The following is a 23,471-nucleotide window of genomic DNA, read 5'->3' on the forward strand; positions in this document are numbered from 1 at the left end:
CCTTTTCAACCAAACCAAACATGAGAATTTTAGTCCAAATGTTTCCTTATTTTATTAAACCATTTTTAAAATGTTTTGTTTCATGTGAGTGGGGGGAAAAATCCCGTTGCTGCCACTGCCCCTGAACCTTCAGTTGAACCAAAAAAGGGGTTAGTTCCGTGTTAGCGGGTTTATGAAATTGACTTGCGTGGTGGGGAGCAGCTCCGGCTGCTGCGTTGGTGAGAGCTGGTTCCGAGCAGCCACCGGGCCTGGCAGCGTCAGTGGTAGCCAGACAGAACCACATAGTTCCCTCCCGCTCCGCCTTGTCCCACCCCAGTGACAGCACCAGCCCTTAGCTTCCTCTCTTCCTGCGGAACCGCCTGCCAATATTCTTTTGGAGGGACACAAGTAATGGTTGAGTGGTTCCAGTTCCCATGGTCTCGCCCTTGGACAGCTCAGCAGCTGGATGGGGGACAATGGGGTGACTAATGGGGAGCCGGGATTGCTGGTGCTGTGCTGGGTGGATGGTGAGGTGTGAGCTCCTCCAGCGCCTCGCTCCACCTGACGAAATGAACTTTCATGCAGCTGTTTTAAGGGCTGCTGTGTGGACTGTAACTGCTGTATGAGGCCTCGGCCTGGCCCCCTGCAGCAGGGATGGGGGAGGGGGGACACCCGTGGCAATGTGCTCAGGCACCCAAGTGCGGTGGGAAACTTCCTAGTTCACGACTTGCTGGCCTCAGCTGAGTAGTTCAGGCCCACGTGCAGCATGCATGGGCTAAGCAACAAGGGCCTCATGTCAGATTGCGGGGTGGGGGGGGGGCATTTTAACCATGATTCCAGGGGCTACTTAGGCACCTGAAAACTCGAATTGTTTGCAGATAATAACTTAGCGATGAGCTGACAGGAGCCCTGTATCCAATTCCTATATAAAGAAAGAACATTACATAAATATTCGACCCATTCAGCTCTAATACTAACACGTACTGACAGCTTGTGGCACGTCCTTTCAGGGACACTAGTTAGGTTTAATGGAATGTAGATGTTTACTCCTGAATACAACACTTGAAACAGTTGTAGAAAAATCTAGATTACGTTCTGTCATTTCGGCTACTTACTTTTTGCAGTTCAACCAGCTTGGAACAGATCATTGAACTTTTGGAAACTTCCTACCAGGGCAAGGCCCCGGATTTTATACGGCACCTGTCTGGGGCTCTAGGGGTTTTATCATACTACAAATAATAGACTAGAAACTGGTTTTAAACAGGAGTGAAACTGACACAAATCACTTTCACAGTATTGACAACCCCAAATGTTCAAAAATCATGAGTCAGGGTGACCAAAATCAGGAGATTGGCTTAAAATCATGAGATTATGTAAAAATAATAGATTTGGTGTTCTTTTTATTGGCCGCCTGCTTTTTGAGCCTTTTGGGTGCAGGGGTGTGTGTGTCACACTTTGAAGCTTTCTCCACAGCCACAAGGGCTAAAAACTTCATTTTCCTTCAAGAATGAATGTTATGCTCATACAAAGCACACGGGATCTTTATAGAGGAAGGTAAATAAGCATTTATTGAGAATACCACAGTTAGCATATGCTTTTCTCTCACACACACACACACACACACACACACACACACACACACACACACACACACACACACACACACACACACACACACACACACACACACACACACACACACACACACACTCTCTCTCTCTCTCTCTCTCTCTCTCTCTCTCTCTCTCTCTCTCTCTCTCTCTCTCTCTCTCTCTCCTGCCAGTGATGTTCATAGTTACCAGTCTGTTGTGACTCAAGTCAATCTCATGGCCAGTTAGACTGAGCACGAGTGTGGAGCTGGGTTCTGTCGGTCGCGATCCGATGCTCCGAGGCTTTGCAGGACTGAACCCAGAGTTTCATGGCAAAACACCCCAGCTTTATAGTTGTAAATTTCCATTTGAGTCCATGCATTTTGCAATGTCATCCTGTCATCATTAGTCCTTAAGTGGTGTTATCATTTGATGGTTATTGTCGGGCTTCCCATCGTTATCTCTTATTTGTTGTCTCGCCTTCGGGGGTGCCTGCCTCACCTCTGAGGTCGTCAATGCTGCTAACATGTTTAACATCGGATACAATGTCAAGTATCGGGAGTAGCCGTGTTAGTCTGTATCTACAAAAACAACAAGGAGTCTGGTGGCACCTTAAAGACTAACAGATTTATTTGGGCATAAGCTTTCGTGAGTAAAAACCTCACTTCTTCGGATGCAAGAAGTGAGGTTCTTACCCACGAAAGCTTATGCTCCCAATACTTCTGTTAGTCTTAAAGGTGCCACAGGACCCTCTGTTGCTTTTTACAGATTCAGACTAACACGGCTACCCCTCTGATACTTCTTAACATAGATACAATAGAGAATCCTGTCTCTTACTTCCTAATTTGTAATACATATAGGAAACCATAGTAGCTTTATAACTTATTCTAAAACAAAAGGGTGACCATAATCACTCATAAGGATTGTTCTGGTCTGTCATTCCTTTCTGCTATTCAAAACGGGTGGCTGACAGGATGAAATTAAATCATACATTAATTCTCATAGTACATTATAAAATCCAACTCCTACATGAAGGCTGAAATCATCACATGTCACATGATTCCAGGAGCTGGGGCTTTAAGAAAAACAATAATTATCATGAGACGCATGACAAACTCATGAGAGTTGGCAAAACTGCTTTCACTGTTTAAAGACTAGTTACTTTCCAGAAGAACACAACACTACGGTGATTGAGTTGCAGGTCTCACAGGAGAATATTTAAAACCAAACAGCAAGAACATTTCACATTTTAAAGTTAAGAAAAAAATTGAGTTTTCTGAGGTGTATCAGGTCCACTGCAGGCAGGAAAGGAAAACAGACAGGCACAGGTGCTCTGGGCAGCTCTTCCTCTTGAAAGAAAGTTGGAGGGTCAAATCTTCCAGTCCTTAATCAGGTAAAACTTCTATTGCTATCAGCACCTCCATTCATAGATATTAACATGTGCTCAATAACTATACACTTCATACTTAAGTATCTGAGCCCTTATCCAGGGCTCCACATTGTACACACATTGACCAGGGACTGGATTTTCTGGCATATTCTGACCAGTGCTGAGCACACAGATGGTGGCCAGTGAATAATTCAAATCATGACAATAATAGTCCACTTTATGGACTGTTTGGATGCAATTTCTGTGCTTTGTTCTGGAATTGGCCTGAATACAGCTGACACCCTAAGAATTTGATGTATAATCACATCTGATACTCAAACGGCACTTTCTAATTCCTTCCTTTTCTCGAGCTCAGAACAAAAAATGACAAAACAAAATGGTTTTCAGTTAAAATCTAAAACTGCATAGCAGGCATTGCTGTACAAGCCAGCCTGGGGCAGAACCTGCCACCCTTGGGGGGTAAGTGCTGCTCGCCTCTCAACTGACTCTGTCTTTTGCTTTTTTCAGCCTCCCAGACCTCTGGGCTGATTTTCATGCTGTCAACCATGACATTGTTCCCCACTGCCTGGGACTCAGAGACCTGCCCATCTATCAGAATCCATTCTTTGTGCAGCATGCAACAGAGCGAGAGGCTGGGCTAGTGGATAGGGACCATGGGCAGCGCGTGAACCGATGGCTGGGGGAGGCTAGCCCCACCCCTTCTGCCTGAGGCCCCTCTCCCTCGGAGTCCAGCCCCCCCACCACCACCACTGCAGCTGCCAGCCTCTGCCCCGGGCTACTGCGCCCCAGCCCCAGCCAGGGCCTGGAGCCACACTGAGCGGGAAGCAGAATGAGGAGCTGGGGGTGGAGCATGGAGGGGGCACACCTGGCTGTTTGGGGGGGGTTCTACTCCCCCCGACCTCCTGTATGACCTCAGGGCAGTGCCTTAAGAACAGAGTTTTAAAGCTTTTTAGCACCCAACCAGGTATCTAGTGGAGGTAGGGTGACCGGATGTCCCCATTTTATAGGGACAGTCCCAATTTTGGGGTCTTTTTCTTATATAGGTGCCTATTACCCCCCACCCCCGCCCCGATTTTTCACACTTGCTGTCTGGTCACCCTAAGTGGAGGTTACAACACACTGAACCTTCCTGGTACTTTTGAAAATCCTACTAAGTGCCTAAATACCTTTGAAAATCTGGTTCTAAGTTTCTCAGTGCCCCAGCTGTACAATGGGGAGAACAGCACTGCTCCACCAGCAATGGGTACCCGTTGTGTTGTGCTCAGCTACTAATGTGAGGGGGCCACATGCTAGCCCTTCCCTTCAGTATGGCCCCTTCTTTTCACCTACCTCCCCCCCCCCCCCCCCCCCCCAAATCTCCTTCTTTGCTGACTGTAACTGCTGAGGCCCCTGCAGTCTGGCTTCAAACCCCCCCCCCCCGCCCCACCCATTCCTGTTTTGCAGGCTCATCTAAGGACTTTCAGCTCCTTAATTTAATTGCCAGCCCTTTCTTAGCTGTTTGTAAACAACACACTGACTCCCAGCCGCGGGGGCACAAGCTGGGAGCAGCACCGCTCTGCTGCAGACCTCCCATGCCCCACTCAGGTAAAAGCGCCTCGGGGGCTAGGCCTACCCCGCCATGTGGCGCCCCCGCTCAGCGAAGGGATGGCTAAGCGGGTGCTGCTGAAGCTGTGGCACAGGGAGGCACACAGCCTGCCATGTGCCCCACCACAGGAGCCCAGCCTGGTAAGGCCTTTGGGGGCATTGGGGTGTTTTGGTGTGGGTGCCCCACAGCCAGAGCACTTGTGGCCAAGCCGCAGGGTGTGCTGACGGGAGGAAGGCAGGAATCCCTGACGTAATGCAGGTGGGCACTGGGCGCGGGGGGGGGGGGAGGGGCTGGCTCACACTGTGTATGGGACATTGCCACGACTGCTTGGCCAAACAGCTGCCAGGTGTGGGGCTGGGCAGCAGGTGCCTGCGCTGCTGTTAATGCGATGGGCCAAGGCAATGGTGGATGTCATGGCCTAGCTCACTGAATGCACTCTGCTGTCCCCCCACCCACCTGCAGCACCTGCTCTCTGGCACCACACCCCTAATCCCCAGGCTGCAGTCATGCTTGGCACAGCCAGCAGGGGGAGCCCACGTGTGAGGTCACAACAGCTGGAGTCCAGCCATGGGCAGGGCCGGCTCAGGCACCAGCCCACCAAGCATGTGCTTGGGGCGGCACCTGGAGGGGGGCGGCGCGGCGCTCCGGCCCGAGAGCGGGGCCGTGACTGGGCTCGCTGCCCTCCCCACGGTGCTCCGGCCGGGCTCTCCGCCCTCCCCTCGGCTCTCCGGCCGCCGGGGAGAGCGGAGCCGCAGCAGGCTCTGGCAGCCGCAGCTTTCACCCCAGGTGGGCTAGATGCCCAAGCCGCCAACGCAGGGGTTGCTGGTTGTGAGGTGCTGGCCTGACAGGCAGCAGTTCAGTCCCAGGGCGCGGGGGAGGGGGGTGGGGCGGTGCTTGACATCTTGTCAAGATGGCGCATCTAACAACTGGGAATCCATCTTGGCTGCTCTTCTTCCCCCTCCTCATGGTCCCGAAAGGTGGGAACCATGTGACCTGTGATCTGCCCAGTAACAGCCGAGGGAAGGGGCTGCCCTGGGGAGTGGCAGAGTCTGGAGGTGCAGCTGCTGCAGCCATTGGCGAGCTCCCAGAAGCGTACGTGGAGCACCGCGCGGGTGCGCCTGGCTGCGGGAGGGTGAGTCTCACTCGCACAGCTGCCATTTGGACACCCCCCCCACGCTGCTGCCGGGGGCGCACAAGCTGAGTCATCGCTGGGGCCGAGCGGGCAGCACCTGACCTGGAGGTCCCGCCGGACCCGTGGGATCCACCTACCTGGCTGAGGCCAGAGCCGTCCTGGCTGTCGCGAGGGGCCTCAGAGCTCGGTGAGCCACTGATCCGCCAGCCTCTTACCTGGGGCCCATCCTGGGGGGACCTGGCCCTCCGGCACAGTCAGCACCTGTTGGGGGGTCCCCGCTGGGTCCCCGTGCTTAGAACGGTTGATGGTTTAACAAATACCTTGGTTGGTTACCCCCACACGTCCTAGGTGGTTAGCTTTTTAAGGGGCTAACAACAAATCCTGATGCTAGATGCAGGTGTGGGGACGGGCCTTGAGATTGGTTTCAACAGCGGGCAGACTGTGGCCGGGAGGGGGTGGGCTCCTCTGTCCGCGGCTCAGTTTGGGGTGGTGCTGAGGGCAGAGGTGACTGAAGGGGTGGGGGAGGGGAGGTGTGTGACACCAAATGTACTGCATGGGCCCCAGGAGAGCCTGGCTGGGGGAGGGGGCAGGGTCACGGGGCCTTGGGGCCAGGCAGCAGGTCATAGATAGGCAGGGGACTACTGAGACCGGGGTGGGGCAGGGAGTGGGGAAAGCGTCTCTCGTTCTCCCCAGGAGAAGCTCCCAGCCTTGGCCTGATCATGCTCCCCAGCCCGATTCTGGGCAACGCAGCAACAGGTCCAGATGCTCCATTCTCGCAGGTTCAGCCCCCCTCCCCACTATTCCCACTGGAGGCGGGGCCGGCGCCAGCGTTTTTGCTGCCCCAAGCGGCGAAAGAAAAAAAAAAAAAAAAAGCTGCGATCGGTGGCACTTCGGCGGCCGGTCCTTCCCTCCGAGAGGGACAGACGGACCTGCCGCCGAAGAGCTGGACGTGCCGCCCCTTTCCGTTGGCCGCCCCAAGCACCTGCTTGCTGCGCTGGTGCCTGGAGCCGGCCCTAATGGCAGGGCGTGCAAGCCCCCATAGCCCCTGCCTCCACCAGGCTGGACAACCAGCCTCTGTGGTCAGGCCCTCACTCCTCCTAAGGGCTAGTCTCATGCGCTGCTCCTCTCCCAGAAGCCAAACTGCTGCATTTAGAGAGAGAGAGGGGAGCATCACATATGGGCAAACGGCTCCAGGAGCTGGGTGTGTTTGTCCTTCTTGACTTGTGGTATACACTGGAGGGGAGGGCTGTTGTTCGGGGGCCTGCTGGTTACCTCACTTCATAGCACTGCCTGATACCTACACCTGGCACTGAGCCAAAGGGGGTTTGGGCATTGACACCCCCCCAATTTCCAGGGCCTGGCTTCCAAAACCAGAAATGAGGTCCAGGGCATCCCCCCTTGCTTTGAGGATGTAATGAGATGTTGGTTTGCAATATACTCTTCAGCCATTAGCTGTCTGTGTGCTGGACACGGGTCGTATGCACCCTGGTTAACAAAGGAGACAAAACTGGGAATTGAGTAAGGTGGAAGCCTATTAGATTGGGGGTGGGGGAGGGCTGTAGTGTTTGTTTGTTAATAGCTCCTGTTTAAGGATGACTCTGGTTCAAAATAGGGTAGTGAGGGTGAGGAGATAGCATCACCAGCTGGTGGAAAATTTAGTTGGCTTATCAGGAAAATGCCCCTAAAATGGGATGGATTGGATGGGGGGAGGGGAGGGCACAAGCTGAAGCCCCATCCTTGGGAGAAAAGGCAGGGGCTGGGGTAGGAGGCATGGTGTTTGGGAGTCATTACAGAAGCCAGGATGTTAATCACAAGGATTCCCTCGCTCCTCTTGCCCTTTTAAACATTAGCACAGGCAGAACTAGCTTCTCATGGTCAAAACAGCTGGGGCAGCAAGCACAGCTCCCCCTTGGATACGGCACTCCCCCCCTTGACAACAGCAGCTGCTGCTCTAGGTGTGCACGCCCTCAGGGACAGCACCAAGGAAGCTTTCTGAGTAGTGCAAACTGCCTGCCCTCCATCCCTCCCTGTGAGCTACCTGCTGGGACAACAGTGCTTGTGTTTGGAGTGTGTGTGTGTGTGTGGGGGGGGGGGGGGGTGTCCAAGCCCTGCCTTCCAGCCTGGGTGCATCAGATACAGAAGGGGCTGGGGCTTGGCGCTTGGGGTCTCCCCCTCACCTTGTTGAAGATGAGGGCAGCTATTCTGATAGTCAGGCCCAGGTGTTCTCCCCTCTCTGGAAGGGCACAGCAGGACCTGACCCATGGAACTTGCGTTCCCATGGCCATGTAAGAAGGGTCATCTTAGCTGGCCCCCGTCTCCCCTCCCCCCCCCCCCCGGGGGACTCGTTCCACACTCCAGCGCTTGGAGCAGCAGTTGGATAGCAGCATCCACAACTCACCTTTCCTAGCACAGGAGCGTGGTGGAAGGACCGTGCCCCACTGAACAGTGCCCAGCGCCCGCTGCCCCCAGCCCCTTGCAGGTCTACATTTTAAAAATCCCCTCGCCCTAGGGCTGCCAAGGCAGGACGCGGGGAGCAGAAAGCCGGGCTGGGTCAGGAGCAGCCGCTTGCGACATGCTGGGCAATTGGCCCACCTCAGGCAGGATGCTCCTGAGATGCCGGCCTCGATCCCAGCACGTAAATCCCCCTCCCTGCTCCGTCGCTGGAGCTCTCCCCTCGGGCCAGCCGAGCTCGTCGCTCTGAGCACGGGGAGCAGCCAGCTCTATTGCTGCTCCCCCCAGCAGGGACACGGCCCCGGGGAGGAGGAGAAGGTGGAACAGCACCTGGAGGGGATGGAGGAATGACATGGGGGATGTTCCCCAAAGCTTCCAGCTCCCTCCCCCCATGGCACTGATGCCAGGACAGTTTGATGGGGAGGGCGCAGAGCTGGGGGGAGGGGTAGATTTGGGACATGGCCAAAGCCTGCCTAGATTACACCTTTGGGGTTGACCTAGGGACAGGTCTTCTGGCGCCCTGCCCCCACCCTGGCAATATACGAAGCAGGCCAGACAGGACAGGGGGTTTGGTTCATTATTTTTATTGTCCAGCTCTACGTTCCTAGGGTTGAGGCCAGACATCGAGGGAAGCAGCAGTCTATGCAGAGTATTTATATGTACACGGACACTCAATATATTATCTATAAATACAGATGTTATTAACAAACATACAGTACATCAGGGTCAATTAATGCTGGGAGCCCCAGCTTACTGGAGGCCGGCAGGTGCTGCCGAAAAGATGTGCAATACGATTCGCTAACCCTTCCTCCAGCTGCCCACCCCAAACCCAGAGTCAATAAAAAAAAAACATAACTAAAAATAAAGTCCAACTCCACTGCCTTCCCCTCGGAGACACTGCTGTGCAGCTCGGTCCCTCTCTGCTACTCTCAGAGGAGGTGTGCCCCATCCACTACGCTCTCCCCCCGCAGCAATCACAGCCCTGAAGAACGGCCACCGAGCCTTTTGGGTTTCAGTGCAGAATGATGGGGTGCCCTGAGCTGGAGATCAAAGCGCTTTGGGGGTCAGAAGGCCCAGAGGACATCTGAAGGTGTTCAATCCCAGACCCCCAGAACAATTCTGGTCTGAAACCAAGGAGGGTCTAGGACACCCAGGAATCCAAGGCTCAGGAACGTCCCCCGAAGATCTCAAGTTAAATCAAAGCCACCCAGCTTACCAGCCCTCCTCTGAGCCCCGGCTCTGGCCCTGCAAATGGAAGCTCTATCCGAGATACCTTGAAAAATAAAATTAAAAAAAAACCTCTGGGGCATCTGGCCGCCCACCCCATCACAGCAGCAGCAGCAAGGCCAGGGCCACCACAGCAGCACATCCAAGGCAGCAGGCGCGGGACATGGGGATCTGGGAGCAGCAGTGGGGAATGCTCCATCTTGTACGCGTGCTACCAGCCCATCACGCCCAGGCGTCCTCGTCTGGCCCTCTTGGCTCCATCTGGCCCTGCGGTGGCTCCATGAAGGAGGAGAAAACACTGTGAAAGGCTCTCCAGGGCTTGTGCTCAGCTGGGCGCTTGGGAGGGCTCCCCTTTGGTGAGGCGCTGGACGTCTTGTAGCTGAGCGGCGTGGGTATCCTGGAGGGCTTCTTATCTGGCTGAGTGTCGACACGTGGCTTGGCCTTGGGCCGCAGCTTCAGCTTGTAGATGGAAGGCACTCGGCCTGGTTTCTTCGGGGACTTCTTTTGCCTCAGCACCACCTCCTGTGTCTGGAGTACATCCGACATTCCATCTAGGGACGTCTCACCAAAAGGCCCCTCCACGGAGTCCTCCTCAGTCTTTATCAGCTCATCTGGGGCCGAGGGTCCCAAGTCTGTGTCAGAGTCCGCAAGCTCCAAGATGGTCCAGGCCACATCCATGCCCGGACCTGAGACTTCTACTCCCTCAGCCACCTCCTGGACGTCATTCAAGGCTGAGTAGTAGTTACTTTCATCCGAGGAACTTGAGAGAGCCGGCTTCCTCCAGCATGTGGCCGGCTCCAGGGCCATTTGGGAGTCCCAGCCAGAGCCATTCTGGAGCTCAGTGGGGCCTGTGCTACAATTGGAGGCCCATGGACGCTGGGAGGCGGGGTTCCTCTTGGGGTCGTCTTTGGACCGCTCACCAAAGTCTGCCTGGAAGCCGTGCTTGCTGAAGAAGTTTAGCGAGGAGGAGGAGGAGCTGGAGGAGCAGTAGGCAGAGTCAATGGCCCCTGGGTCTGGCGTGGTCTGCTGGAGCTGCCCCGGATCGTGGGCGCAGCCCAGGGGCTCCCCATCATCCCCGGCCAGCTCGATCATCTGGGAGTTGGCCAGGAACTCTTCCTCCAGGCACCGGTACAGCTGCTGCTCCTGGCTTGGGTCCAGGTGCAGAGGGGTCCGGAAGCTCTGTGCCAGCTCCTCCAGCTCCTGGTTGAAGCTCTCAGACAGCTGCCTGGCCTGGAGGGTCTCCCCAGAGAGCCGCTCCCTCACAGGGACCCTTGGCTCAGTCTCGCCCGCCTGCCACTGCCTCACAGACCCCAGCATCTGCTGAGGTGCCCGGACCGAGGGCTCTGCCAGTTTGTTGGCAGGAAGGGATGCTCTGCGACCGCTGGGGGCAGGGCTCCTGGAGCCCACCCGAGGGAGGTGCCCGCGAGTTGGGCTCTTGGTCCTGGGGGTAGCTCGGCCAGAGTTTAGGCTGTTCTCCTTCACCTCGTTGGCCCGTGCCCAGGAGTGCTGCCCGTCCTTTCCTCGGCTGATGAGCAGCACTGGCTCCCCGCCACCGCTCCCCTGGCTCCGCGCTCTGGGGCTGGGCCTGCCAGGCCCGTTCACCAGGCGAGGCCGGCTCCGCTCCTCTGACTCGGCCTTTCTGGCCCCCACCGACGGTCTCGGCCCCAAGAAGGCCCCACGCTCCCGTGACTGGCTGCGGCTTGAAGGCTGACTCTTGGTGGCCCCCTCGGGCATGTGCTTCCTCACCTCCTTCCTGTGCGCGGTTCGCAAGGCACCGTCCTCGCCGCACCTCCTGCCCAGGGTGCCACTCTGCGTGGATGATGTGGAGGAGTCGCTGTCTCCGGAGAGGCGTCTGGCTCTGGGGGGCAGCTGGTCTCGAAGCCTGGAACGACAAGAAGGAAAGGACGTCAGCACCATCTGCGGCCAGGGAGGGGGGAGACTGCTGGAGACAATTCATTTTACTGCCCATCAGGGGCCACTGCTGCACTGCATGGGTTGCCAGGGCGGGGCAGCTGTTCAGGCCCCAGCACCGGTCTGGTGGCACCTCAGGAGGGGTACGGCACCTGCATGGCTGAGATACAACGTCCCCTCCCCGCAGCTGGGATGTGGCACTCTGACCCAGGCCCCAGCTCCAAACTAAACCCTTGTAACATCCCTCTAGACCTGGGGCGCCGGAGCCGCACGCGGCTCTTCAGAAGTTAACATGCGGCTCCTTGTCTAGACACCGACTCCGGGGCTGGAGCTACAGGCGCCAACTTTCCAGTGTGCCGGGGGGTGCTCACTGCTCACCCCCTGGCTCTGCCACAGGCCCTGCCCCCATTCCACCCCTTCTCACCCCTTCCCCCCCCGAGCCTGCCGTGCCCTCGCTCCTCCCCATTCCCCCCCCAGCCTCCTGCATGCCATGGGGGAGAGGGGGAGGCTCTGGGAGTGGGGTGCGGGAGTTGCTGACGTGTTACTGTGGCTCTTTGGCAATGTACATTGGTAAATTCTGGCTCCTTCTCAGGCTCAGGTTGGCCTCCCCACTCTAAACTCTCCGTGTGGGAGTCTCGGCTCGCAGGCAATGCAGCAGGCCGGGCTTGAGTTGGCCTGAGACCAGAATCGGGCCTGGCCACAGAGCTGGCGTGGAGGCTGCTGCTGCGTCATGCCCCAGCTCACACAAGCTGAACAAGCGGGGTAAGCGCTTTAGCACAGATAACACCTCATGTTCCCAGTGCAAATAGCGGCACCATTCCCCATCCAGCCCACTGGAGGGCAGCCTCCACCTCCACAGCAAAATCCGCTTTTCAGATACATCTGCTGGAGCTTTTCCCCTCCCCAGTTCCCAAGCTGGCAGCACAGAGCCCAGCCTCTCCTTCCTGGGCTACCAAACTGCCCCTGCAGAGCACTTCGTTCTCAGGAGAGAGACAGACAGGCCCTGGAATAACAACAGCCCATTCTCCGCTGATCCCTCCCAACTGGGACCAGCCGCATCTTACAGACCCCTCTGTCCAGTTTGCCTGGACGCAGAGATCAAGTGCTCCACATTCCAGCCTGAGGCTTTCCCCTGCTATGTTAAATGGGGCACATTTCATTTCCTACCAGATTTAACACAGGAATACAAATAATGTAACATAACACAGCTAAACGTCCTGGGGCAAAGCCTTCACCACTGTGCTTTCCTGACTTCCAGTTCCTCCATCTTAACGCTGAATCCCCCACCGCCCCTTTCTGATCTGTTCAACTAGCAGGACATACAACCTCCATCTGCAGGCTTGGGGTGTTTCGGGCTTTTGTCACTAACAAATGCCTCTAAGCAGCTTTAAAACTTTACTGTTCCATCAGCACCCAACCAAGATCAGGATCATTGCACTAGGTGCTGTACCAACACCTACGTGAGGCAGGTCCTGCCCCAAAGAGCTTACAATCCAAATAGACAACGGTGAGAAGGGAAACCGAGGCACAGAGCGGGGCTATGACTCAACCAAGGTCATCCCACAGGTCAGTGACAGCCAGGAGTAGAACCCAGTCCCAGCCCAGCATCCTGTCCATGGGACCACATTGCTCCCCAGACAGACTTATAGACTTTAAGGCCACCGTGATCATGTAGTCTGATCCCTGCACATCACAGGCCACAGAACCCCACCCACCCACTGCTGTAACAGACCCTCAAATCCTGATTTAAAGACTCAAAGTGACAGAGAATTCCCCATTGACACGAGTTTAAACCTGCAAGTGACCCAGGCCCCACGCTGCAGAGGAAGGCGAAAAACCTGCACATGGACAACTACAGATCTACAGGCGCTGACGTTTGGTTCTGCTGGCAGGTGCTTTGGAAGAGGTATGTGTGTTGGGGGGTGGGGCACTCTGCCACTTTCAGGGGGAGGCTATTTTCAGCATATTTATACACTTCTTTCATATTCTACTTATTGAATGGGTCTGTCATTGGTATCTTTACTATTTAATAATTATTCAATTGTTATAAACTACATCATTACATTAGCATGAATTACAGTATATTAAAATCATTGCAATCACAAGCTGTCTTCACTAACATCCCAGTTTAAAGACTTTGTCTCACTGTATGAATGCAGGACCAATCCCCAACTAAATCATCCCAGCCAGGGCTCTGTCAAGCCTGACCTTAAAAACCTCTAAGGAAGGAGATTCCACCACCTCCCTAGGTAACCCATTCCAGTGCTTCACTACCCTCCTAGTGAAAAAGTTTTTCCTAATATCCAACCTAGACCTCCCCCACTGCAACTTGAGACCATTACTCCTTGTTCTGTCATCTGCCACCACTGAGAACAGTCTAGATTCATCCTCTTTGGAATCCCCTTTCAGGTAGTTGAAAGCAGCTATCAAATCCCCCCTCATTCTTCTCTTCTGCAGACTAATCAATCCCAGTTCCCCCAGCCTCTCCTCATAAGTCATGTGCTCCAGACCCCTAATCATTTTTGTTGCCCTCCGCTGGACTCTTTCCAGGTTTTCCACATCCTCCTTATAGCGTGGGGCCCAAAACTGGACACAGTACTCCAGATGAGGCCTCACCAATGTCAAATAGAGGGGAATGATCACATCCCTCGATCTGCTGGCAATGCCCCTACTTATACAGCCCAAAATGCCTTTAGCCTTCTTGGCAACAAGAGCACACTATTGACTCATATCCAGCTTCTCGTCGACTGTAACCCCTAGGTCCTTTTCTGCAGAACTACTACCTAGCCAGTCGGTCCCTAGTGTGTAGCAGGACAGAAGAATCCCATGCACTAAGTGCAGGACTCTGCACTTGTCCTTGTTGAACCGCATCAGGTTTCTTTTGGCCCAATCCTCTAATTTGTCTAGGTCCCTCTGTATCCTATCTCTACCCTCCAGCGTATCTACCAATCCTCCCAGTTTAGTGTCATCTGCAAACTTGCTGAGATTGCACTCCACACCATCCTCCTGATCATTAATGAAGACATTGAACAAAACTGGCCCCCGGACCGACCCTTGGGGCACTCCACTTGACATGGCTGCCAACTAGACATGGAGCCATTGATCACTACCCATTGAGCCCGACGATCTAGCCAGCTGTCTATCCACCTTATAGTCCATTCATCCAGCCCACACTTCTTTAACTTGCCGGTGGGAGACCGTATCAAAAGCTTTGCTAAAGTCAAGGAATAACATATCCACTGCTTTCCCCTCATCCACAGACCCAGTTATCTCCTCATAGAAGGCAATTAAGTTAGTCAGGCATGACTTGCCCTTGGTGAATCCATGCTGACTGTTCCTGATCACTTTCCTTTCCTCTACGTGCTCCAGAATTGATTCCTTGAGGACCTGCTCCATGATTTTTCCAGGCACTGAGGTGAGGCTGACTGGCCTGTAGTTCACCAGATCCTCCGCCTTCCCTTTTTTAAAGATGGGCACTAGATTAGCCTTTTTTCTGTCATCCGGGACCTCCCCTAATCGCCAGGAGTTTTCAAAGATAACGGCCAGTGGCTCTGCAATCACATCTGCCAACTCTTTTAGCACCCTCGGATGCAGCATATCCGGCCCCATGGACTCGTGCTCGTCCAGCTTTTCTAAATAGTCCTGAACCACTACTTTCTCCACAGAGGGCTGGTCACCTTCTCCCCATACTGTGCTGCCCAGTGCAGCAATCTGGGAGCTGACCTTGTTTGTGAAGACAGGGGCAAAAAAAGCATTGAGTACATTAGCTTTTTCCACATCCTCGGTCACTAGGTTGCCTCCCTCATTCAGTAAGGGGCCCACACTTTCCTTGACTTTCTTCTTGTTGCTAACATACCTGAAGAAACCCTTCTTGTTACTCTTAACATCTCTTGCTAGCTGCAACTCCAAGTGTGATTTGGCCTTCCTGATTTCACTCCTGCATGCCTGAGCAATATTTTTATACTCCTCCCTGGTCATTTGTCCAATCTTCCACTTCTTGTAAGCTTCTGTTTTGCGTTTAAGATCAGCAAGGATTTCACTGTTTAGCCAAGCTGGTCACCTGCCATATTTACTATTCTTTCTACACATCGGGATGGTTTGTTCCTGCAACTGCAATAAGGATTCTTTAAAATACAGCCACCTCTCCCTGGTATTGTCTTGATGCACGTTAAGGACAGCTACATATTCAGTTGTGTCTGCCCTATTGATGATTGGAGATAATTAAGTCTTCTGAAGCTGGTGAATGAGCATTCTGCAGTTTAGGATCATACAGGCACAGAGAGAAGGATTCTTATGAATTTGCAGTACTCTGGAAACACAGGCCTTGGCTACACTGGGAATTCACAGCGCTGCACTTGCTGCGCTCAGGGGTGTGAACCCCCCCCCCCCCCCCCCCCCCGAGCGCAGCGCTGTAAAGCACCAGTGTAATCAGCACCTGCAGCGCCGCACACTCGCTCGCAGCGCTGACGGCGCAACTACACTCGCGGATTCACAGCGCTGCCGTCCGCCAGTGTAGCCAAGGCCATAGTGCTTCCAGAGTACTGCAAATGACTCCAAGGTCTCTCTCTTGATGGGTAACAGCTAATTTAGGCACCATCACTTTGTATGTATAGTTGGGATTACGTTTCCCAATGTGCATTACTTTGCATTTAACATTGAATTTTGTCTGCCATTTTGTTGCCAAGTCACCCAGTTTGTGAGATCCATTTGTAACTCTTCACAGTCTCTTTTGGACTTAACTATCCTGCGTAATTTTTTATCATCTGCAAACTTTGCCACCTCACTGTTTACCCCTTTTTGCAGATCATTTATGAAGATGTTGAATAGGACTGGGCCCAGTAAAAGCCACTGGGAACACCGCTCTCCATTCTGAAAATGGATCATTTATTCCTACCCTTTGTTTCCTAGCTTTTAACTGGAGTGCCTGGCAATGCTTTCAGGTTCATCTACCCATGCTTAATTTAATGACAAGCCTTTTGCTACCTTAATCACCCTTCCTCTGGTTAGAAACAAACTCCCTGCCCTAAGGGGAGACGTTAGCAACTCATCACATTCCACACTCAAGCTCTTGCTCGTGGGTGTTGAGCTATGACTTAATCCACCTCCTCCAAACCTGGCTTGCTTTGTAAACCTGAAGGAGGCTACCAAAGAAGCCAAGTTTTCAGTCATTCGCTCCAGCTATTTTTGAGGCACACCACTGCAACAGTTCTGAATGGCACGTGAAGTATTTTTATCCCACGCTCAAATAACTCCTTCAAAAATAGCTGTGCTCAAGCTTTCCAGAAACGTTCACCTTTGAGCCAGAAAAAAAAAATTCTGCCCATTCTGAGTTAGAGAAAGTTTCTAGCACCAAGAAACTGGAAGACACATTTCAAGAATGCCTACTTCGATGGAGTCCCCTCTCGGCTAGCTGCTATTTAATACAAATACCTTGGCGGAAGTGATCGCTAACATCCCAGATTGCATGGTATGGGTGAATCATTTGTGCGTAACTATATGGCTGGATAAATATCACACACACACACACCAGCAGGCTGATCCTGAGCAAAGCTGATAACAAGCACTAAGAATAGATCTACAATGCAAGGGAGCTCCTGGCTGGTGGGGAGGAGGAGCACTTGGTGCCATGACACTATAAACTCACTGTGGGCCCAGGATTGTGGAAGCCCTGCCATGGGGGTCCCATGGCCCCAGGGGCTGGATTCACCAGTGGGCAGCCAGAGCCCAGCACTCCAGAACGAGGAGCCAGGCCCCAGACCACTGGGAAATTTAGCATTATGAGACTTCAGAGCCCGAGAGAACGTGTCTGGGCTCTTCCTTTGTCTTCTGCTGCTAAGCCGTTAGGGGTCACGTTTTTCAGCTTCTCTGCCACTAGGGGGACTAGAAACTTGGTTTTACTGTCAAGCGAGAAATCGAGATTCTCCCCTCACATGCTGACTCCCAGAACTAGGCCTTGGAGAGAAACCCCAAACCTCACAAGAGAGGGGGCCGCGCAGAGGTGGTGGACTCGGCCCCTGGTCCAACTATCCCCATGTCCTGGGAATCCAAGACACGCTACCATGGCTTTGTGCCAACTCTGATGGGATGGCAGGTCCTCTAGAGCAGTGGTTTTCAAACTTTTTTTCTGGTGACCCAGTTGAAGAAAATTATTGATGCCCATGACCCACCGGAGCTGGGGATGAGGGGTTTGGGGTGTGGGAGGGACTCAGGGCTGGGGCAGAGGGTTGGGGTGCAGGGGTGAGGGCTACAGGCTGGGGCCGAGAATGAGGGGTTCAGGGTGTGGGAGGGGGCTCTGGGCTGGGGTGCAAGAGGTGGTCAGGGTTCTGGGGTGGGGCTGGGGGTATAGGAGGGGGCTCTGGGCTGTGGCAGGAGGTTGGGGTGCAGGAGGGGGTCAGGGATGCGGGCTTTGGGGTACAGGAGGGGGCTCTGGGTTTGGGGGGGCTCAGGACTGGGGTAGGGAATTGGGGCCTGGGGGTGGGGCATGGGCTTACCTGTGGCAGCTCCCAGTCAGCGGCACAGTGGGGGTGCTAAGGCAGGCTGGCTGCCTGCCTGCCTGTCCTGGCACCACAGACCACGCTGTGCCCCGGAAGCGGCCAGCAGCAGGTCTGGCTCCTAAACGGAGGCGTGCAAGCGGCTCTGCGTGGCTCTCCCCCGCAGGGACCACACAGATAGGGACTAGCCTGCCTCAGCCGGGCAGCACCGTGACAGGACTTTTAACGGCCCAGTCGGCAGTGCTGACCAGAGCCGCTGTGACCCAGTGCCTTCCAGTCCGTGGCGCAGTACTGGGTTGAAAACCGCTGCTCTAGAGTGCAGGGCACAGTGGGAGAGTCCCCTGGGATTCTCTTTGGGACAAAGTGGCCTGCAGTTGCCAGCTCCTGACAGTGGAGGGCGCAGGGGGGTGACCCTGGTTCAGCAGAGAGCTGAGTTTAGGGGGCATCTCATTGCTCAAAAGGGGAGCAGAGAACGATGCTCAGGGCAGCAAAGGGGGGCAGGCAGCTCCTGCTGGCCACGTGGGGGGGCTAGAGGAGAGAACGCACCCAGGGGAGCTTCAACACCCAGCTCCGAACATCCAGGGGAAGGTTTGAATCTGGGTCTAGGCGTCTCTGCCTTGCCTCAGGATCCCATGGAGTCACGCCAAGAACCCAGACTCACGGGGTCAGAGGACATTGCTTTCAAGAGGCCAACGGCCCCTCCCTTCCCCAGCAGCCAGCCCTGGGCTGGGAGGTGCCCACGGGGAGCGCTTGGCCTTGGCCTAGAGAAGTTGTTATCGTTTGGGAAGTGGTTGCCATGGCGGCCGGCAGCTGCTCGCCTCCCCCATCCTGCAGCGGCTCCCAGGGAGTGAGTCAGTGGCTGGTTGGCTGAGCAGGCCCCTGCCTGCTGGGTGGGGAGGGAGCGCCTCTTCCTCTGGGAGGGGCAGGACGTGACAGCCACCACCAGAACTGGGGGTGGGGGTGGGGGGCTGGTTTTCCTGACACAGACGCCCTCCTGCCAGCCCACCCACAAGAAGCCTGGAGTCCCCCTTCCCCCAGTAACCACCCCAGCCCTACCTACACTATCTTCCCAAGGATATCAGGGTGGCTGGGCAGCCACCATGTCACCGCCCCCCACCAGCCCCTCCTCCGGGGCTGGCAGCAAAATGTGCCCAAAGGACTGGAGATGCTGCACCTCTCCTCCCCTGAAAGTGCCAGGCTGGGGCCCAGACACACCCCAGGGACAGCCTGGGAGCGAGGCCCCCTGATGCTCCAGGGTTGGTCAGTTGCCCCAGGACAGTGCAGGGGATTCTCAGAGCACAGAGATAGGGAGTATGAGTCTGCCCGCAGCACACGGGGGTGGCACTCTATTACCTTCAGGAGCTGGGGAGTGCCCTGTCCCAGGACATGCCATGTGTGGGTCTCCCTGCCCCCCAAGGCAGGGGGTGAATCCTGGCTCTATTGCACGGGGGGAGAGAAGATCCCTAGCCATGTTTGTGCTCTGGGGACATAACCTGCGCCTTGCCCACCTCCCTACCAGGCATTTCCCTGTTCCATTCCCTAGGTATGAACACACCTAGAGCCCTCTCTCCCAGATCCCCTAAGTTTTGCCAAGTCAGGTGGCCTGAGGATGCAGAGATGGGTGGAGGGCGCGGTGCCTACTTGGCATCGCTGGCACATGCTACCTGAGAGTGGTTGAAGCTCGCGGCTCAGATAAGTCACGGTGAGCCAGTGGTGTGGAGCTCCTCGAGGGACCGGAGGAGCTCTGGCTAGATGAGGGGACTGTGCCAGCCCTTGGGGGGAGCCCTTCCAGCTTCTCCTGCCTGCCGTGTGATGTCACATTGGGGATCTGCCTTGAGGAGTCCGATTGGACAGACAGATCTCCTGCCCCCCTGGCCGGATGGCCGAACCGGTCCATCTTGGCCTGGGTCAAGTCCCCACCAGCTGAGAGCCGCTTATCCCCCGTGCGGAGGGTCTCCGTTGGCCGGTAGGGGTTCATGCCTTCCAAGGGGCGCTGGGAGCTGGGGCTGGCAGCTCGGGGGCTGGGAGAGAAGCTGCCAGGAGATGCCATCTTCTGCGGGGAGAAGCCCAGGGCACGTGTCTGCATTAGACGATGCGCTGCAGAGGGAACACAGTCATCAGCATGTTGGCTTAGGGAAGACACTGCAGCAGAGCTTCACGGGGGCCTGGCCGGGATCAATGGGCCCTTCACATTTCCCATGACCCTCCCTTGGGACGTCTGCTAACAGGCAGCCGTTCCCTTCCCCGCTGGGCCTTCCTGCTGCCTCCCTATCACCTCGTCCTGCTCGATCCTCCAGCGCTGCAAGTGCCCAATGGATGCCACCAGCGGATGAGGAGAGCTGTGCATGTAGCAGGATTTGGCCAGAGACAGCCCTGATCCCAGAGAACAGTGGGAGCATGAAAGGGAACTAGTCCTGGGAAGGACCTCATGCTACTGGTGGGGCCAGAGCCTCTGCCATGGGGGCCAACGTTCAGCCACAAGGGGTCGCTATTGCAGCACTGCAAGGTCCTCTCCTCTCAGGCCAGCATGGGCCAGCCAGGCTTGCCTCTGTAGGCTTGGAGGAGCAAGGTGCAAGGAGCAGTAACCAGCCGAAGGGACCGGGGCGGTAGAGGGGTCTGCTGCAGTGTCCCAAGAAAACTCATCCACAAATGAGGTTCCCTGGGAAAGGAGTGAAAGTGACTGGCATGCACAGTGAGTATGGGGCAGGGGAGTCTCTCTGGCCCCAGCCCCTCTGGTAACTTGCTGGAAGGGACGAGTCCTCTCCCCACACACTCACAGAGGGATGCGCATCGGCAGGGATCGTGCTTGTCCAGGTAGTGCTCCAGGGTATCCCATCCGCCACCTACTCGCACCATCACGTGGCTTCTCAGCACCTGGCAGGGCACCAAAGAAACAACGCCCGTCAGGGTCATTGTGGCTCAGTCACCTGGCACACCCACGCCTGTCTCTGAGCAACACGGCTCCCTCTCTCTGAGCAGGCCTGCAGTGGCGCTAACTCACTGCTGACAGCATTACTATGTGACACACGGGATTTCACCAATCGGACTTTAGAGGAACCATTACATCCACTGCATATGCAGGCACTTCTGGGGTGTAACCTGGCAGCACATAGCAACCAAACATAACACTTCAGGACAGGAAGTGCAAAAGAATTCTGTATCCAATTAAAGCTGAGCAGGAATGTAGGGAGGTAGAATGCAACGACTAAAGCTAGAATTTAGCTGGGGCACTACAGTGATTATTTCTATAGTGTTTTATGTTCAAAGCACTTTATAATCATTTAACTAATTAACCCTAAATTATACCTGCCTACCTCACAGCACTATTACCGTCCCCTTTTTACAGAGGGGCCTCAGTTTCCCTCACTTGCCAAAAGCCACACAGTGAAAGAGTAGCAGAGTTGGGACTAGAACCTAGGACCTCCTGAGTCCTGCAGACTGCACTGCCTCTTGGCACCCCTAGCACCATAACGGGCCATTCGTTCAATGCTGACGCCTCAGCACCATTTCTAGCAGCATCTGCATTTCCCTTCAAGGTCACCCATCCACATGCTGACCAGGCCCAACCCTGTTTAGCTTGTGAAATAGGATGAGCTCACAGCCACAGGTTGTTAGAGCTACCAAAACCTAGCCTGGCTGGAGAGTAAAGCTCTCGTTTAATAACGCCTGATTAAAAAGGTCCCTGATCACGGTGGTGTTACTACACCTATCCTCCCCTGGTCTTTTTCAGGATGAAGAGGAAACTGCTTGGCTCAAGCGTTCACTTCCTGCCATGCATTCCCCACTTGAAATCCCCGTCCTGTTGGGATATGACCGTCCGTTACTGGTCGTGGCTCCAGCTGAGCTGTCAGCAGGACTGTTTGCGACTGACTGTTCTACAGGGTGTGGAGAGTCCAGTCGCCCTGCTTGGCGCTCCCCCCATCCATTCACTAGACCAAGCAGTAGCTTGTTCTACAGATGGGGAAATTGAGGTATGAGGTGAGAAGTTGAGCAAGTGACTTGCTCAAAGCCACAGAGGTTTTCAAATCCCAGCTCTGGCACAGAACTCCATAGGTTCTCGCTCCCAGTCCTGAGCTCTCACCACTAGACTTCGCTTCTTAGTCCTTCCCATACATAGCTATGGAGACTTGCGTTTACGTTTACTTTGTAGCAACAGGACCTAGGGCCACCTACAGCAAGGCGGTCGTGTGGTTAAGGCACCAAACTAGGACTCAGCAGATCTGTCTTCGATTCCCAGGTCTCCACCACTGAGTTCTTGTATGACCTTGGGCAGTCACTTCTCTCTCTGTGCCTCAGGTTCAATCTGCAAAAGGGGAATAATACTTCCCTATGTCCCAGGAAGGTTGCAAATTTGCTAATATACATAGATTCCAAGGCCAGAAGGGACCATTGAGTCTGACCTCCTGTATTACACAGGCCAGAGACCTGTCCCAAAATAATTCCTGGATCAGAGCTTTTAGAAAAACATCCAGTCTTGATTTAAAAACTGGTCAGTGATGGAGAATCCACCACAACTCTTGGTAAACTGTTCCAATGGATAGTTACTCTCACTTAAAAATTTACACCTTATTTTCAAACTGAATTTTTCTAGCTTCAACTTCCAGCCATTAGATTGTGTTAGACCTTTCTCTGCAAGACTGAAGAGCCCATTATTAAATATTTGTTCCCCATGTAGGTACTTATAGTCTGTCATCAAGTCACCCCTTCACCTGGTTAAATTTAATAGACAGACTCAAAGAGCTCAATCACTAGAAGGCAGGTTTTCCGATCTTTTAATCATTCTCGGGGCTCTTCTCTGGCCCCTATTCAATTTTTCGACATCCTTCTTGAACGAAAGCTTATGCTCTAATAAATTTGTTAGTCTCTAAGGTGCTACAAGTACTCCTGTTCTTCTTCTTGAACTGTGGGCACAGGACGGGACACAGGATTCCAGCAGTGGTCGCACCACTGCCAGCCACAGAGGTAAAATAACCTGTCTGCTCCTACTCACAATTCCCCTGTTTATGTATCCCAGGATCGCATTAGCCTTTTTGGCCACAGCTTCACAGTGGGAGCTCACATTCAGCTAATTATCCACCACAACCTTTTTCATAGTCACTGCTCCCCAGCATAGAGTCCCCCATCCTCTAAGTATGGCCTGCATTGTTCGTAGGGGTATATATTTACAGGTAGACATATTACAATACTTTGCTTTCACCCAAGTTTACCAAGCACTGCAGCTCGCTCTGAACCAGTGACCTGTCCTCATCATTATTTACCACTACCTCAATTTTTGTGTCATCTGTAAACTCAATTCTATATTAATCAGGTCCTGTATAAGCCACTCCATTACCTGGCTGGGCTCAACATCAGGCTGACAGGCCTATAATTACCAGAGTTGTCCCATTTTCTGTTTTACAGATTGGTACACCATTAGCTTTCTTCCAATCTTCAAACCCCACAGTGCTGGGGGAGGCACACATGAACCCCGCTATAGGGACTTGCTGGACTTCAATAGTGGGTTTGCGAATAACTAGTCCCAGGGATTGGGAAATGGAAATCCCATTTGAAATGAGAGCCCACATGGTACCTTAACTACAAGAAAGGCTAGTCATTCTCAGCCCATGTACTACGGAGTGATGATCTACACAGTCAGAACCAGCATCAAGAGACAGAAGAGACTGGAAAGGAAACACTGAGACAGGAGGGATGGGGGTAAACAGAAAGATAGGAAGTG

The 23,471-nt window shown here is 54.2% G+C and overlaps 1 protein-coding gene across 3 annotated transcripts in view; it reads right to left on the bottom strand.

Annotated features, from left to right (window-relative positions):
• Positions 1-8,765: 8,765 nt before the first annotated feature.
• The window catches only part of GAS2L1 (growth arrest specific 2 like 1), a 41,617-nt gene continuing 26,911 nt past the window's right edge, over positions 8,766-23,471 (bottom strand). For all 3 annotated transcript variants that reach the window (XM_054006776.1, XM_054006774.1, XM_054006775.1), the window contains 3 exons: positions 20,533-20,629; positions 19,420-19,852; positions 8,766-11,235 (listed from right to left, as the gene is read on the bottom strand). In XM_054006776.1, the coding sequence (XP_053862751.1) occupies positions 9,576-11,235; positions 19,420-19,852; positions 20,533-20,629 (2,190 nt within the window). In that variant the 3' untranslated portion in view covers positions 8,766-9,575. The remainder of the gene's footprint in view (positions 11,236-19,419; positions 19,853-20,532; positions 20,630-23,471) is intronic.

This window comes from Malaclemys terrapin, chromosome 16 (genome assembly GCF_027887155.1).
Source record: "Malaclemys terrapin pileata isolate rMalTer1 chromosome 16, rMalTer1.hap1, whole genome shotgun sequence".
NCBI classification, from domain to species: domain Eukaryota; kingdom Metazoa; phylum Chordata; order Testudines; family Emydidae; genus Malaclemys; species Malaclemys terrapin.